The following is an 18768-nucleotide window of genomic DNA, read 5'->3' as shown; positions in this document are numbered from 1 at the left end:
TTTTGCTTTGGCTCCATCCCTTCATTCTTTCTGGAGTTATATCTCCACTGATCTCCAGTAGCATATTGGGCACCTACTGACCTGGGGAGTTCCTCTTTCAGTATCCTATCATTTTGCCTTTTCATACTGTTCATGGGGTTCTCAAGGCAAGAATACTGAAGTGGTTTGCCATTCCCTTCTCCAGTGGACCACATTCTGTCAGATCTCTCCACCATGACCTTCCCATCTTGGGTTGCCCCATGGGCATGGCTTAGTTTCATTGAGTTAGACAAGGCTTTGGTCCTAGTGTGATTAGATTGACTAGATTTCTATGAGTATGGTTTCAGTGTGTTTGCCCTCTGATGCCCTCTCACAACACCTACCGTCTTACTTGGGTTTCTCTTACCTTGGGCGTGGGGTATCTCTTCACGGCTGCTCCAGCAAAGCACAGCCGCTGCTCCTAACCTTGACGAGGGGTATCTCCTCACCACCGCCCTTACTGACCTTCAGTGTGGGGTAGCTCCTCTAGGCCCTCCTGTGCCCGCGCAGCCATGGCTCCTTGGGCGTGGGGTATAGTTTGGCTTTTTTGTATTTAACTCTTTATTCTACCAGGAATAAAGTCGCCTGCAGCGCAGGAGACTTCAGAGACTCAAGTTTGATTCCTGGGTTGGGAAGATCTCTTGGAGAAGGGCATGGCAACCCACACCAGCATTCTTGCCTGGAATATCCAACAGATAACACTGGAATCATGATAATTCTCTTATATATAAACAGTATAAGACTAGATTTTGGTGAATTTTTATTTTGAAGTCTGATAGTATATACCTTTTAACTGGAGAGGTCAATCCATTTGCAGTCACTATAAGTCACCTACATCTAAATATTTAGGTTGTGAACTTTCAAAGATGTGAATGTGTGTTCCATCCGCGTTGGGTGAGATTGAAATTGCAGCTTGCCCTGCATCTGTTGCTGATGATTCTTCAGCTCTACCATCTTCCACCTCCTCTCCTTCCTCCAGTTAGTAACTCTTGCCTTTCACTTGATGCCAGCCCTTGTATGACAGTTGTTGAGCTGTCATACTATACTTTTCAAGGTATTGTACCATAAGATTAAAAATGTTTTATTTTTGTGTTTGTTTTTTATGTATTATTTTTGTGAGAAGTTTTATAAACTTATAGTACAGTACTATATAGCCCACTGTGATAGTTGGGTGAAAACTGAAAGTTGCTCAGTTGTGTCCAACTCTTTGCGACCCCATGGACTATACAGCCCCATGAAATTCTCCAGTGGGTAGCCTTTCTCTTCTCCAGGGGATCTTCCCAACCTAGCGATTGAACCCAGGTCTCCCACATTGCAGGCGGATTCTTTACCAGCTGGGCCACAGAGGAAGCCCAAGAATACTGGAGTGGATAGCCTATCCCTTCTCCAGGGGATGTTCCCGACCCAGGAATCAAACTGGGGGCTTCTGCATTACAGGTGAATTCTTTACCAACTAAGCTACCTTTAACAAGGGAAGACTAATTTTGTTGGACTTACAAACAAGTAGGACTTAACAAACGTTCTCGGACTGGAACTTTGGTATGTAGGGGACTTACTGTATGTTGTGCTTAGTCACTGAGTCATGTCAGTGTGTTCAACTCTTTGCAACCTCATGGACTAGCCCACCAGGCTCCTCTGTCCATGGGGATTCCTCAGGCAAGAATACTGGAGTAGGTTGCCATGCCCTCCTCCAGGAGATCTTCCCAACTCAGGGATTGAACCCAGGTCTCCCACACTGTGGGTGGATTCTTTACCATCTGAGCCACCTGGGAGGCCCAAGAATACTAGAGTGGGTAGCCTATCCCTTCTCCAGGGGATCTTCCCAACCCAGGAATCATGTCTTGCATTGCAGGTGGATTCTTTACCAGCTGATCTCTGTTGGACTTACGAACAAGTAGGACTTACCAACACTCTCAGACTGGAACTCTTTTGTATATAGGGGACTTACTGTATATTAACTGATAAAATTGACCTTATTTCTGCCATCTCATTCTTTGTACCTTCTATTTGTCATACTTTCAATTAAATGTTTTCTTCTTTCATTTTTTTCCTCTGTGATTTCAAAGATACACATTGCTTTTTATCGGTTACTCTTGAAATCTGAATGCATGCTTGAGGAAGTTGAAGTTAATTAATATCTTCATGTTCCTCCTAAACAGTACAAAGCTTAGAAACGCTTTGAATTCATTCACCCTCCTACTCTGTTGTTCAGCCTTTTAGGGGTGTGTGTGTGTGTCTGTATGTTTTCTTGTGTATATGTTAGGGTAGAATTGTGTAGTAACACAAATCAACATATTACATTTTTATATAGTCAATGTTTAAAACTTCTATTTTTCTCTTTTTATCTCACACTTTACTTCTTGAATCAGTTTCTTACAGTACATTGTTTAGAAGTTCCCTTTGGTAATAGTCTTGTGATAAAGTTTCTCAGTGCTTTTTTTTTTAAGCATGTATTTTATTTTTAATGTGAAAATATGGTTTATTTCTCTCGTTCTTGCAAGGTTGTTTCAATAAACGTATCATTGTCTCACAGCTCTATCTCTTCTGGCTTTCTTTATAGCTATTGGGAGGTCCTCTTGTCTAATGTTTGTTCCTTTATTAGTAATCTCTCCTTTACCTAGCTACTTTTTATATCTTCCTTTGATGTTGGCTTCTTCATCATACTTACTTAATTTTTCTTTTTACTTGCTGCTCTCTGTGTTTCCTACATCTGAAGATTCCTGTCTGTTGGACGTCTCCTGGTCTTTTCATTATTTCCTTCTGGAACTATGATTAAACAAACATTTGTTAGCCCTCATTTTATCCTCCAAGTATTTTAACATCACTTGTGTTATTTTTGTCTCCTTGTTGCTATGCTTTTTTCTGTATAATTTCTTCAGAACTTTATTCTGGGCCACTAAGTCTTTTCAGCTGTATCTATTCTGCTATTTAGGCCTTTTATTGAACTTTAAATTTGTGGTTGTTGGGGGTTGGGGTTTTTTTGTTTGTTTGTTTGTTTGTTTAATTATTGGCCTAGTGAATTCACAGTCTCTTACTCATTTTTCTCTTTGGCTCCATTTTTATTCCCTTAAATGTATTACTTATTTTAATTTTGATTTCAGTGTATAGATCTTTATGGTCCTAGCTCTGTTGTTTGTTGATTTGGCATATAATAGCTTGTTTCCTTGAATGTTTTATTGGTATTCCCTCTTTGAGACTTCCATAAGACGTGAATTGAAAAACTATTTGTCCTCAGAGGATTTGCTTCTGCCATGTGTGTGAAAGCACTTCAACTTCAGACTTTAATCCACTTTATAGAAAGATGCTCCCCTGAGGGTCTTTGAACCTTGCACATAGTGTGTAATCTGACATAAACACAGATATGGTCAACCAGTGGCTTCAAAATATCAAGAGGGGCTCCCTTTTTAACATCGTTACACAGAACAAAGGTGTTCATTAACTAGAATTTGTCTTCTAGTCCCTTGCTCTTTGGACCAGCAACGGGAGCATCACCTTGGAACTTGTTAAAATGCAGACTCTTAGGTCATACCAAACCTATTAAGAATCTGCATTTTAATAAGATCTTCCCCAGGTAGCTATATGCATGTTTAAAAATCTTCCAAATCCCTCTCTTTACTCAGTGCATGACCCTTCCTGGGTTCTGGCCTCTAGTAGGCTTTTTATTTTGCTTGGGTTCAAAAAACTGTGCTCTCCCAGCTGTCCTGAGACCTCTGTACACTAAACTCTAGGGGAGAAAGACCCAGGTTATATACCAGCTTAACTCTTTATCTTACAGGAATGCTTTGATACTCTTAATCATTATTTCCTTTCTTAACATTTCTTTCTCGGATTTAGGAATGTTTTTTTGTGTGTATGTGTACACACACACACACACACACACACATATATATTTATTTTTTTTTTTTTTTTAACCTTTTTGGATGATTTTGGCTGTAGGGTTTGGGCATCTCTATCAAATTGCTAGAACAGAAGTTTTGAAAAGTAATTTTTATTTTTTAGTGACAATTTACTCTTTCCCTTTGCTTTTATTAGTTCTCTTAGAAAGTCATCTTCTTGCCTGTAATGTTCTTATAGACACAATTGTAAATAGGCTTTGGATAAGGCCAAAGCATCCCTTGAAAAAGAAGATGTGAGCTTTATGATGAATTTCCTCATTTCTGTAAAGGAGCCCAGTGTCCTGTCTAATCATGTACTGTGCAAAAATTAGAGAAGTTCTTTTCCTCTGCATTTTGTCACACGTCTACCTGATACAAAAATGGTTCTGTTTATGGTTCCGTGTCTGAGAGCACCTTGAGAAATCTGATCTTTTGGCTTTTCCTTGTAACCCTTACAGGCGGGTCACTGCACTGTCCACATTACAGTCTAAGGGAATGGAAAAAGAAATCCAGGGCAATTGATTTGTTGCAAAATTGAGGTGGCCTAAAATTTGCACATGTTTTTCCTAACCCAGCCCACTGGCCACAACTTGGACATGTGGCTGCTTGGCTACAGGGAAGGCTGGGATATGTGATCCCTAAGTGAGTGGCCTGTTGCTCAGCTTGATCACAGACAGTGGGAGTGGGCATTCTGGAACTCATTGGAAGGGTAGAAAGCAGCTCGGCTGCTGGACACACTGCACAGTCTCTACCACATCTGCCCAGTGTCACTTTTCCAGAAAATGATCATGTTCATGCTAAACAGAATTATTATAAATCGCAATTATACTCATACAAATAAGTTGACATTTTTTCCAGCTCCTAACACAGTGCCTGGCACATTGGCACCTAAGGCATAATATTACTTTTATTGTTTACTGTCGTATATCTGCATCATTTAAGAAGCAAAATTTTAGCTTCAGATTTTGTCTGTGTTATACTTGATAGCCAGGGATTTTGTGCCATTTTTATTTTTGCATAAATGCTTCTGAATTTATAGAAAATTTGAAACATACCATACACTTACCAACGGAGAAGGCAATGGCACCCCACTCCAGTACTCTTGCCTGGAAAATCCCATGGATGGAGGAGCCTGGTAGGCTGTAGTCCATGGGGTCGCTAAGAGTCGGACACGACTGAGCGACTTCCCTTTCACTTTTCACTTTCATGCATTGGAGAAGGACACTCCAGTGTTCTTGCCTGGAGAATCCCAGGGACGGGGAAGCCTGGTGGGCTTCCGTCTATGGGGCCACACAGAGTCGGACACGACTGAAGCGATTCAGCAGCAGCAGCAGTAGCATACACTTACCAAAAACAAGACCTGGAGCTGACTGTGGTTCAGTTCATGAGCTCCTTATTTCAAAGTGTGTTAAGTCAGTCAGTTGTGTCCAAATTTTTGTGACCCCATGAACTGTAGTACACCAGGCTCTTCTCTCCATGGAATTCTCCAGACAAGAATATTGGAGTGGGTTGCCATGTCCTTCCCTACCTTATTGAAAATTCAGGCTTCAATTGAAGAAAGTAGGGAAAATCACTAGACCATTCAGGTGACCTAAATAAAATCCTTATGCTTATACAGTGGAGGTGACAATTAGGCTCAAGAGATTAGATGTTGAGGTAGACCCATTGCCTTCAGAACTATGGACAGAGGTTTGTAACATTGTAGAGGAGGCAGTGAACAAAACCATCCCAAGAAAAAGAAATGCAGGAAGGCAAAATGGTGGTCTGAGGAGGCTTTACAAATAGCTGCAGAAAGGAGAAGTGAAAGGCAAGGGAAAGATACATCCAACAGAATGCACAGTTCCAGAGAACAGCAAGGAGAGATAAGAAGGCATTCTTCAGTGAATAATTCAAAGAAATAGAGGAAAACCATAGAATGGGAAAGACTAGAGATCTATTCAGGAAAATTAGAGATACCAAGGGAACATTTCTTACAAGGATGGAAGTGATAAAAGAAATGGTAAAGAACTATTAATAACAGAAGCAGAAGAGATTAAGAAGTGATGGAAAGAATACACAGAAGAACTATATAAGAAAATTATTAATGACCCAGATAACCATATGGTAGAGTCACTCACCTAGAGCCAGGCATTCTGCAGTGAAATCAAGCGGGCCTTAGGAAGCATCACTACAAACAAGCTAATGGAGGTGACACAATTCCAGCTGAGGTATTTAAAATCCTAAAACATGATGCTGTAAACGTGCTGCACTAAATATGCCAGCAAATTTGGAAAACTCAGTAGTGGCCACGGGACTGGCAAAGATCAGTTTTCATTCCAGTCCCAGAGAAGGGCAATGCCAAAGAATGCTCAAACTACCATATGTTTGCTCTGATTTCACATGCTAGCAAGGTAATGCTCAAAATCCTTCAAGTTAAGCTTCAGCAGTACATAAACCAAGAACTTCCAGATGTATAAGCTGGGTTTTGAAGAAGCAGAGGAACCACAGATCAAATTGCCAACATTCGTTAAATCATGGAAAAAGCAAGGGAGTTCCAGAAAAACATCTACTTATACTTCATTGACTACACTAAAGCCTGTGACTCGATCACAACAAACTGTGAGAAATTCTCTAGCTTGTTTATGTCCGTGTACACATTATACATGTGAGATATCTCTAATTCTAAAAGGTATTATTAGAATTGGAGTTACAAAGAGCTCTATTTAAAAAAAAAAAAAAGAATTCCTAGTACTACCAGACTGAAAACCACAATCACAGAAAACTAACCAATCTAATCATGTGGACCACAGCCTTGTCTAACTCAATGAAACTATGAGCCATGCCGTGTAGGGCCACCCAGGACAGATAGGTCATGGTGGAGAGTTCTGACAAAATGTGGTCCACTGAACAAGGAAATGGCAAACCACTTCAGTATTCCTGCCTTGAGAATCCCATCCATGAACAGTAAGAAAGGCAAAAAGATAGGACACTGAAAGATGAACTCCCCAGGTTGGTAGGTGCCCAATATGCTTCTGGAGATCAGCGGAGAAGTAACTCCAGAAAGAATGAAGAGATGGAGCCAAAGCAAAGACAACGCCTGGTTGTGGATGTGACTGGTGATGGAAGCAAGATCCAATGCTGTAAAAAGTAATATTGCATAGGAACCTGGAATCAAGGCATAGGTCCATGAATCAAGGCAAATTGGAAGTGGTCAAACAGGAGATGGCAAGAGTGAACATTAACATTTTAGGAATCAGCGGACTAAAATGGGCTGGAATGGGTGAATTTAACTCAGATGACCTGAGTTAAATTATATCTACTATTGTGGGCAAGAATCCTGTAAAAGAAATGGAGTAGCCATCATAGTCAACAAAAGAGTGCGAAGTGCAGTACTTGAACGCAATCTCAAAAGCTACAGAATGATCTTGGTTCTTTTCCAAGGCAAACCATTCAATAGCATGGTAATCCAAGTCTATGCCCTAACCAGTAATATGAAGAAGATGAACAGTTCTATAAGGACCTACAAGACCTACTAGAACTAACAAACACCCAAAAAAGATGTCCTTTTCATTATAGGAGACTGGAATGCAAAAGTAGGAAGTTAAGAAACATCTGGAGTAACAGGCAAGTTTGGCCTTGGAGTACAGAATGAAGCAGGACAAAGACTAATAGAGTTCTGCCAAGAGAATGCACTGGTCGTAGCAAACACCCTCTTCCAACAACACAAGAGAAGACTCTACACATATACACCACCAGATGGTCAATACTGAAATCAGACTGATTATATTCTTTGCAGCCAAAGGTGGAGAAGCTCTATACAGTCAGCAAAAACACAACCGGGAGCTGACTGTGGCTCAGATCATGAACTCCTTATTGCCAAAATCAGACTGAAATTGAAGAAAGTGGGGGAAACCACTAGACCACTCAGGTATGACCTAAATCAAATCCCTTACAATTATACAGTGGAAGTAAGAAATAGATTTAAGGGACTAAATCTGACAGACACAGTGCCTGATGAACTGTGGACAGAGGTTCATGACCTTGTACAGGAGACAAGGATCAAGACCATCACCAAGAAAAAGAAATGCAAAAAAGCAAAATGGCTGTCTGAGGAGGCCTTAAAAATACCTGTGAAAAGAAGAGAAGCCAAAAGCAAAGGAGAAAAGGAAAGATATGCCCATCTGAATGCAGAGTTCCAAAGAATACCAAGGAGAGATAAGAAAGCCTTCCTCATTGAGGATAATGTTTGCTGTGGGTTTGTCATATATAGCTTTTATTATGTTGAGGTATGTTCCTTCTATTCCTGCTATCTGGAGAGTTTTTATCATAAATGGGTGTTGAATTTTGTCAAAGGCTTTCTCTGCATCTATTGAGATAATCATATGGTTTTTATTTTTCAATTTGTTAATGTGGTGTATTACATTCATTGATTTGTGGATATTGAAGAATCCTTGCATCCCTGGGATAAAGCCCACTTGGTCATGTTGTATGATCTTTTTAATGTGTTGTTGGATTCTGATTGCTAGAATTTTGTTAAGGATTTTTGCATCTATGTTCATCAGTGATATTGGCCTGTTTCACAGCAGGATCCTCTATGACCCACCTCCCAGAATATTGGAAATAAAAGCAAAAATAAACAAATGGGACCTAATTAACCTTAAAAGCTTCTGCACATCAAAGGAAACTATTAGCAAGGTGAAAAGACAGCCTTCAGAATGGGAGAAAATAATAGCAAATGAAACAACTGACAACTAATCTCAAAAATATACAAGCAACTCCTACAGCTCAACTCCAGAAAAATAAATGACCCAATCAAAAAATGGGCCAAAGAACTAAATAGACATTTCTCCAAAGAAGACATACAGATGGTTAACAAACACATGAAAAGATGCTCAACATCACTCATCATCAGAGAAATGCAAATAAAAACCACTATGAGGTACCATTTCACGCCAGTCAGAATGGCTGCAATCCAAAAGTCTACAAATAATAAATGCTGGAGAGGGTGTGGAGAAAAGGGAACCCTCTTACACTGTTGGTGGGAATGCAGACTAGTACAGCCACCATGGAGAACAGTGTGGAGATTCCTTAAAAAACTGGAAATAGAACTGCCTTATGATCCAGCAGTCCCACTGCTGAGCATACACACTGAGGAAACCAGAAGGGAAAGAGACACGTGTACCCCAGTGTTCATCGCAGCACTGTTTATAATAGCCAAGACATGGAAGCAACCTAGATGTCCATCAGCAGATAAATGGATAAGAAAGCAGTGGTACATATACACAATGGAGTATTACTCAGCCATTAAAAAGAAAACATTTGAATCAGTTCTAATGAGGTGGATGAAACTGGAGCCTATTATACAGAGTGAAGTAAGCCAGAAGGAAAAACACCAATACAGTATAATAACGCATATATATGGAATTTAGAAAGATGGTAACAATAACCCTGTGTACAAGACAGCAAAAGAGACATTGATGTATAGAACAGTCTTATGGACTCTATGGGAGAGGGAGAGGGTGGGAAGATTTGGGAGAATGGCATTGAAACATGTAAAATATCATGTATGAAATGAGATGCCAGTCCAGGTTCGATGCACGATACTGGATGCTTGGGGCTAGTGAACTGGGACGACCCAGAGGGATGGTATGGGGAGGGAGGAGGGTTCAGGATGGGGAACACATGTATACCTGTGGCGGATTCATTTTGATAGTTGGCAAAACTAATACAATTATGTAAAGTTTAAAAATTAAAAAAGAAAGCCTTCCTCAGCGATCAATGCAGAGAAATAGAGGAAAACAATAGAATGGGAAACACTAGAGATCTCTCCAAAAAAAATGTGAGATACCAAGGGAGCATTTCATGCAAAGATGGGCTCGATAAAGATTAGAAATGGTATGGACCTAACAGAAGCAGAAGATATTAAGAAGAAGTGGCAAGAATACACAGAAGACCTATACAAAAAAGATCTTCATGACCCAGATAATCATGATGGTGTGATTACTCACCTAGAGCCAGACATCCTGGAATGCGAAGTCAAGTGGGCCTTACAAAGCTGGTGGAGGTGAAGGAATTCCAGTGGAGCTATTTTAAATCCTAAAAGATGATGCTGTGGAAGTGCTACACTCAATAACCAGCAAATTTGGAAAACTCAGCAGTGGCCACAGGACTGGAAAAGGTCAGTTTTCATTCCAGTCCCAAAGAAAGGCAATGCCAAAGAATGCTCAAACTACTGCACAGTTTCACTCATCTCACATGCTAGTAAAGTAATACTCAAAATTCTCCAAGCCAGGTTTCAGCAATACATGAGTCATGAACTTCCAGATGTTCAAGCTGGTTTTAGAAAAGGCAGAGGAACCAGAGATCAAATTGCTAACATCCATTGGATCATCAAAAAAGCAAGAGAGTTCCAGAACACTTCTGCTTTATTGACTGTGCCAATGCCTTTGACTGTGTGGATCACCACAAACTGGAAAATTCTGAAAGAGATGGGAATACCAGACCATCTAACCTGCCTCTTGAGAAATCTGTATGCAGGTCAGGCAGCAACAGTTAAAACTGGACCTAGAAAACAGACTGGTTCCAAATAGGAAAAGGAGTATCTCAGAGCTGTATATTGTCAGCCTGTTTATTTAACTTCTCTGCAGAGTACATCATGAGAAACGCTGGGCTGAATGAAACAGAAGCTGGAATCAATATTGCCAGGAGAAATATCAATAACCTCAGATATGCAGATGACACCACCCTTATGGCAGAAAGTGAAGAAGAACTAAAGAGCCTCTTGATGAAAGTGAAAGAGGAGAGTGAAAAAGTTGGCTTAAAGCTCAGCATTCAGAAAACTAAGATCACGGCATCTGGTCTGTTACTCATGGCAAATAGATGGGGAAACAGCAGACTGTTTTTAGGGGCTCCAATATCACTGCATATGGTAACTGCAGCCATGAAATTAAAAGACACTCCTTTAAAGAAAAGTTACAACCAATCTAGACAACATATTAAAAAGCAGAGACATTGCTTTCCAACAAAGGTCCATCTAGTCACGGCTATGGTTTTTCCAATAGTCATGTATGGATGTGAGAGTTGGAATATAAAGAGAACTGAGCACCAAAGAATTGATGCTTTTGAACTGTGGTGTTGGAGAAGACTCTTGATAGTCCCTTGGACTGCAGGAAGATCCATTCTTAAGGAAATCAGTTCTTAATATTCATCGGAAGGACTGATGCTGAAGCTGAAACTCCAATATTTTGGCCACTTGATACGAAGAGCTGATTGATTTGAAAAGACCATGATGCTGGGAAAGACTGAAAGCAGGAGGAGAAGGGTACAACAGAGGATGAGGTGGTTGGATAGCACCACCAACTCAATGGACATGAGTTTGAGTAAACACCGGGCGTTGGTGATGGACAAGGAGGCCTGGCGTGCTACAGTCCATGGGGTGGCAAAGAGTCCGACAAGACTGAGCAACTGAACTCAACTGAGTACTGCCAGTCCATCATAACTGTCTCTTCAGAGAGCAATATGCAGGTAAAGAAGCAATAGTTAGAACCAGACATGCAACAATGGACTAGTTCAAAATCAAGAGTGAAGTACATCAAGGCTGTATATTGTCACTCTACTTATTTAACTTATATGCCAGTTACATCATGCAAAATGCTGGATTGAATAATAAGTCATAAGCTGGAATCAAGGTTGCTGGGAGAAATGTAAACAACCTCAGATATGCAGATAATACCTTTCTAATGGTAGGAAGTGAAGAGAAACTAAAGAGCCTCTTGATGAGGGTGAAAGAGGAGAGTGAAAAAGCTGGCTTAAAACTCAGCATTCAAAAAAAAAGATCATAGCATCCAGTCCCATCATTTCATAGCAAATAGATGAAGAAAAAGTGGAAACAGTGACATTTTATTTTCTTGGGTTCCATGATCACTGTAGACGGTGACTGCAGGCACAAAATTAAAGGCACTTACTCCTTGGAAGAAGAGCTGTGACAAACCTGGACAGCATATTAAAAAGTGGAGACGTCACTTTGCCAACAAAGGCGTGTGTAGTCAAAGTTATGGTTTTCCATTAGTCATGATAGATGTGAGAGTTGGACCATAAAGAAGGCTGAGCTCCAAAGAATTAGTGCTTGCAAATTGTGGTGCTGGAGGACTCTTGAGAGTTTCTTGGCCTGCAAGAAGATCAAACCAGTCCATCCTAAAAGAAATCAACCCTGAATATTCATTGGAAGGACTGATGCACTTCTGTGTCTGAAGGTGTATTCTTGATGTTTCCACAGATAGAGATGTATTCCACGTCCACCTACCCCTCCACCATCTTATTCTCACTATATTTATTTTCTTACTCGTTGAATTTTATGGGCCCTTTCATTGAGGAAGAAGACTAATTTTAATTTGCATTACAGTTGGTCATTCAGAGAGTCAGCAATGTTGTCAGTCACTGAGATCCATGCAGTGGATATGCAGAGTGTATTATTTTGAAATTGTTAATGTAGTTTGTGATGTTAACTTTTTGTAATCTTGCAAACAAGTCATGTAAATTCCAAATTGGCTGTGGAAGGTATATACGTATACACAAACAGACACACACACACATACATACATACATACAAATAGTTTTATGTGTGTATATTTGCGTGTGTGTGTGTATATATATATGTATATATATATAATTTTTTAAAGCAGGGGTAGGATAATGTAGTGATTGTTAGAAAATGAATAAAATACATGTAATGAAAGAAAATTCTAATTATTTGTAATACTACCAGGAGCTTCTAGATAATTCTATAATAATAATAGATACAATTTGTCACTATGCTAGGTGCTTTTAATGAATTGCCCTATTTAGTCATCTCATGAGATAGGTACTATTATCTTCAATTTAGAGAGGGAAGAAATGGATTTTAAAAGGGAAAATAACTTGACAAGGATCAAACAACTAGTAAGCAGTTAGTTTCCTATTATTGGTATAATGAAATACCACACACTCAGTGGCTTAAAAACCCTTAACAGTTCTGGAGGTGAGGAATCTGAAATGGGCCTCTCTGTGTGGAAACCAAGGTGATAGGGTTGTGTTTCTTCTGGAAGCTCCTGGGGAGAATCCGTTTCCTCCCTCTTCCAACTCCCAGAGGCTGCCCAATTTCCTTGTCTTGGTGGCCCTTTCCTTCATCATTGGAGTCAGCAACATCTTCAGGTCTGTCTCCTACTGCCCCCTCTCTGGTTCTCTTTTCTAATTCTCTCTTCCCCTTTTAAGGACCCTTGTGATTAAAGTAGACCCACTCAGATCGTTCAGGACAGTCTCCCTAGATCAGGGTCATCTGATTAGCAATCTCAATTCCATTTGCTACCTAATTCTCCCAGCATCTGACCTAACCCACACAAAGATTCTGAATATTAGGTTCTCACCCTATTTCAGGGCCATTGAAGTGCTGCCACAGTGGTGTGACTGGAACTAGTACCCACCTCTGTCTCTAAAGCCATTCCTTCACAGACTTGAAACCCTGCCTGCCCCCCGCCCCCCCCCCCCCCCCGCCACTCCCAGAGGTTGTTTTTCAGAGTGGTTTTGCCCTCATTGAAGATTTATCTCAATAAGGGTTGGATAACTTCCATAATACTGAAAACTTTTGTTGTTGTGGTTCAGTCGCTCAGTTGTGTCCATCTCTTTACAATCCATGGACTGCAGCACACCAGGCCTCCCTGTCCATTACCAACTCCCGGAGTTTACTCAAACTCATGTCCATTGAGTCGGTGATGCCATCCAACCATCTCATCCTCTGTCGTCCCCTTCTCCAGCCCCCAGTCTGTCCCAGCATCAGGGTCTTTTCCAATGAGTCACTTCCTCCCATCAGGTGGCCAAACTGTTGGACCTTCAGCTTCAGCATCAGTCCTTCCAATGAATATTCTGAAAACTTACCTTTCTCATTGTAACATAGAAAGTGATCACATTTATACATTGCAGGTGCCCAGTGGGTTGCTTGGTGGTAAACAATCTACCTGCCAATGCAGGAGACATGGGTTTTATCCCTGAGTTGGGAAGACCCCCTGGAGAAGGGAATGGCAACCCATTCCAGTATTCTTGCCTGGAGAATCCCATAGACATAGGAGCCTGGCAGACTCCACTCTATGGGTCGCAAGAGTCAGACATGACTTAATGACTAAAGCAACAGCAACAACAGGTGCCTGGTACATTTAAAAATGTTTAATTTACAGAAAAAGAGGACCATTATTAGAATTTAAGAGTCCTAAATACAATTCCTTGTGACATCTTGAAATTTAAATACTAAGTATTATCATTTAAAAGTTCCTACTACTTAGTTACTCTTAGTGACCTGATTCTTGGTATTTTGGGCATTGTTTCAAATAGGAATCAAAATAGTTTTTACAATTTTGATAGTGATTAGCTTATTTCACAGCTCTTCTTTTCAAATTGATAGCATCGGTTGCCTCCAAAGAAGGAAACTGGCTGTCTGAAAGATAGGGGCAAAAGGAAGAATTGTCACTATATTTCCTTTTGTATTTTTAAATTTTGATAAATGTGAATGTATAAGGTTAAAACAAGTAATTAAAAGTATTAAATTTTGGAGTAGAATAAATGAACAGCTTCTGTTTTTTCACTGTCTTCCCTCTGCCAGGATCACCCCTTCTGTGTAATTCTTTGAGGAAAATAAGTTCTCAAGGAGGAAAACCTGAACCTAGCAAACAACCTCTTAAGAAGCCAAAGTTACCAGAAGGTCGTTTTGATGCGCCAGAAGATTCCAGTTTAGAGAAGGAACCACTGACAAGTGAGTATAGTTAAACTCCTCTCAATTTTTGAGGTCTCAAAGAAAGTGTTTCTGTTACTGAGAAAAAAATTAAAGACACATATTACTGTTTATAATTCTTCATTAGCAGTAATAAAGAATATTTCAACAATGAATAAAATTGCTGTATTGACCATCAATATGTATGGGTTTTAAAAAGTTTTACAGGCCCTTGGCAGTGATTGATTATGTTTGCTCATGTATTCAATTCCATTATTCACATGAAAAACTATGTGAATTAAGATCTACTTTGATGCAAATAACAGAAACCTATTTAAACAGCCTTAACAGAAGGTAGGGTGTGTTGTTAGTAAGGTGCAGGGAACAGGTTAGGCTCAAGGGCAGTAGTGCTGCTGGCCGTTGAAGGAAGACTGGGACCTCAGGGCTAAGCACTGTGGAAACCAGATAGTCTCCCTCCTCTTGTCTCTGGTGGTACTGAGCTGTTTTCTGTCTCCATACTCCCTTCTGAGTCCACTGGGCAGAAGGTAACTGCTCCCAGCAGCTACTCAGTTCAAGAGAATAACCAAACTGAGAATACAGTTTTAGTCTTCATTTCAAATTTCTTAAGAAGAAAGCTCACTGGCCCAGCTTGCATCTGGTGTCCAGAGCTAAGTCAACCAGTGGCCAGGGGCCTGGGTCACAGATGAAAGAGGTTGTTCTCACTGTAACCATGTGATTTGGGGAAAGAAGGGGAAGTTTGCAGAATAAAGAGGTTTTCTAGAAAGAAACGGAGAAGGCAATGACACCCAACTCCAGTACTCTTGCCTGGAAAATCCCATGGACGGAGGAGCCTGGAAGGCTGCAGTCCATGGGGTCGCTGAGGTTTGGACACGACTGAGCGACTTCACTTTCACTTTTCACTTTCATGCGTTGGAGAAGGAGATGGCAACCCACTCCAGTGTTCTTGCCTGGAGAATCCCAGGGATGGGGGAGCCTGGTAGGTTGCCGTCTATGGGGTCACACAGAGTCGGACACGACTGATGCGACTTAGCAGCAGCAGCAGCAGCTAGAGAGGAAGGATGATAGACCAAACGTTATTTTGTATTCAGTATGTACAAATTTTGGCTCATGTCTTAAACCTCTGGTTTTTTTAAAGTACTGCTTTGTTTTCATGCTGTACCCTTTTGTACCTTTGAATTGTGGAAAATGTGCAAATATTAGCTATCCAAAAAGTAGTATTTCATACAGCATAAATGTAAACATGCCACTTTTTAACTTTGGCAAGGTTGCCCTGCTTGTGTGATTTTTCCAGTTTCATGAGTGGTAACCCATCTATATAGTGAAGCATCCTAGGTGAGAATATACCAATGGAGGATACAGGGACCTGTGTCTGGAATTCTTTCTAGAATGTAAAATGGGGTTTTGCTCACTCATGAAATATTTCAGTTATGTCACTGTACCAAGCACAGTCTAATAAGGAGATCAACCAGCCAAGATGATGGAGACTTCTAAACCTTCAGAAACTTCTTTGAAGGTTTTGCTGCTAAGTCGTTTCAGTCGTGTCCGACTCTTTGCGACCCCGTAGATGGCAGCCCACCAGACTCCCCCATCCCTGGGATTCTCCAGGCAATAACACTGCAGTGGGTTGCCATTTCCTTCTTCAATGCATGAAAGTGAAAAGTGAAAGTGAAGTCACTCAGTCATGTCCGACTCCTAGCGACCTCATGGACTGCAGCCTTCCAGGCTCCTCTGTCCATGGGATTTTCCAGGAAAGAGTACTGGAGTGAGGTGCCATTGCCTTCTCCATTGAAGGTTTTAGCTAAGCACAAAAATCTGAGAGGAACGATTTCCTTACAGTGTCTCACACAAAAGCAGCAGTCTCAGAAATAGACCCTCACATATATACTTAAGTAATTCTTGACAAGTGTGCTGAGACCATTCAGTGGTGAAAAGAACAGTCTTTTCAACAACCAGTACTTTGAAAACTGGATATCCACATGCAAAAGAATGAAATCCTTACCTTATACCATATTCAAAAACTAACTGTAAGTATATTAAAGACCTAAACTTAAGAGGCAAAACTGTAAAACTCTTAGAAGAAAATTGGAGAAAATCTTTATGTCCTTGGATTTGACAATGATTTCGTGCATGTGACAACAAAAGGACAACCAACAAACAAAAATACATGAATAAGACATCATTAAAATTAAGAAATTTTGTTTATCCAAGAACATTATCAAGAAAGTGAAAAAAATAACCTATGGAATGGGGGAAAATATTTGTAAATCATGTATCTGAAAAGAATTAATATCCAGAATACAAAAAAATTACAACTCAACAACAAAAACAACCCAATTCAAAAATGGGCAAACAACTCGAATAGACATTTCTTCAAGGAAGATATACAAATGACTGACATAGGTTTGAAAAGATGCTTAACATCACTAATCATTAAGGAAATACAAATCAAAACCACGGCGACACACCATTTCACACCATCTCTGTAGTTTAAGAAAAACTAGAAAATAATAACTGATGGTGACAAGTGTGGAGAAATTGGAACCACACGTTTCTGGTAGGAATGTAAAATGGTACAACTGCTATGGAAAACAGTTTTGCAACTTCCCGAAAAGTAAAATACAGAACTACCATGTGACCTTGCAATTTTACTCCTAGATATAAATCCAAAATAATTAAAAACAGAGACTTAAACAGATATCCGCACATCCATGCTATATTCACAATAGCCAAAAGGTAGAAACAACTTAGACATCCATCAATGAATAGATGAACAAAGTGTGTTCTGTACACGTAGTGAAGTACTGTTCAGTCCCAAAAAGGAACGGCATTTTGATATATGCCACAACATGGGTGGACCTTGAAACATTGTGCTTAGTGAAACAAGACAGACACAGAAGGACAGATATTATATGATTTCACTTATACTAGGTACCCAGAGTATGCAAATTCATAAATTCAGAAGGTAGATTAGAAGTCATCAAGGTTTAGAGGGAAGGGGGAATGGAAAGTTTATTTAGTGGGTACATAGTTTATACTGGGAATGATGAAAAGTTTGGACCATAGTGTTATGGTTATACAGCATTGTGAATATTTAATGTCACTAAATTGTACCCTTATAAATGGTTAAATATATATTAGATATAAAGAAGAAAGCGTATTTCAACAGTTAATCATCTGTCTGACATTGCTAGACATTCATCTTAATTTTTGAGTTATTAAAGTTTACATTGAAAATATATTACCAAATCCAGCAGATGCTTTGCAGTCTTCATTTTATCTGAACTGTCTACAACCTTTGACAATAACAACTACTACTTACGGAAATCTTCTGTTTTGGTTTTGGTTATGCTGTCTTTAGTTTCTCATTCTACTTCTTTAAACATTTCTTCCTGGTCTGTTTTTTAAACTCCTCTGTATCTGCTCAACTCCCAAATGTATGTATTTGCCAGATCTTTGTCCTGAGCCCTCTAAACATTCCTAAAAGAGCTCATATCTTCCTGAGATTATCTGAAGTATCATGTGTGTTGATGATGATTACACATTTATACCTTTAGTCACACCTCCCTCCTGAGCTGCTCCACCTACAATTGCAACGTCTTTGCATATTCCAGATATATTTCAAATTAATACATCTAAAACTGAACTCATCCTCTTCTCAGTGTTCCCTTCCACCAGTCCTGCTCCAGTCCTCTTCCTTCTGGATTCCCATTATACCCCATCAACTCAGTCACCAACCCTGAAATCTGGGGATAATCCTTCACTCCTGCCTCTTCCTGTGGCCTGGATCCAATCCCTAACCAAGTCTTTTTGGTTCTACTTTCTTAACATCTCTTAAATTCACCTCCTCTTTTCCATTCTATTGTCATTCAATCCCCAAGTCGTGTCCAAGTCTCTGCGACCCCATGGACTGCAGTATGCCAGACATCCCTGTCCTTCACTATCTCCCAGAGTTTGCTCAGTTTCATGTCCATCGAGTCCGTGATGCTATCTAACCATCTTATCCTCTGCCACCCTTCTCCTTGTGCCTTCAGTCTTTCCCACCATCAGGGTCTTTTCCAGTGAGTCGACTTTCTCATTGGGTGGCTGAAGTATTGGAGCTTCAGCTTCAGCATCAGTCCTTCCAATGAATATTCAGGGTTG

At 40.1% G+C, this 18768-nt stretch overlaps 1 protein-coding gene across 2 annotated transcripts in view; it reads left to right on the top strand.

Annotated features, from left to right (window-relative positions):
* The window catches only part of LOC104994831 (chromosome unknown open reading frame, human C6orf57), a 43951-nt gene that overhangs the window by 8143 nt on the left and 17040 nt on the right, over positions 1–18768 (top strand). For both annotated transcript variants that reach the window (XM_010848497.1, XM_010848496.1), the window contains exon 2: positions 14500–14649. In XM_010848497.1, the coding sequence (XP_010846799.1) occupies positions 14500–14649 (150 nt within the window). The remainder of the gene's footprint in view (positions 1–14499; positions 14650–18768) is intronic.

This window comes from Bison bison, unplaced genomic scaffold (assembly GCF_000754665.1).
Source record: "Bison bison bison isolate TAMUID 2011002044 unplaced genomic scaffold, Bison_UMD1.0 scf7180017864268, whole genome shotgun sequence".
Taxonomy (NCBI): domain Eukaryota; kingdom Metazoa; phylum Chordata; class Mammalia; order Artiodactyla; family Bovidae; genus Bison; species Bison bison.
This window is presented reverse-complemented; position numbering and strand designations above follow the sequence as displayed.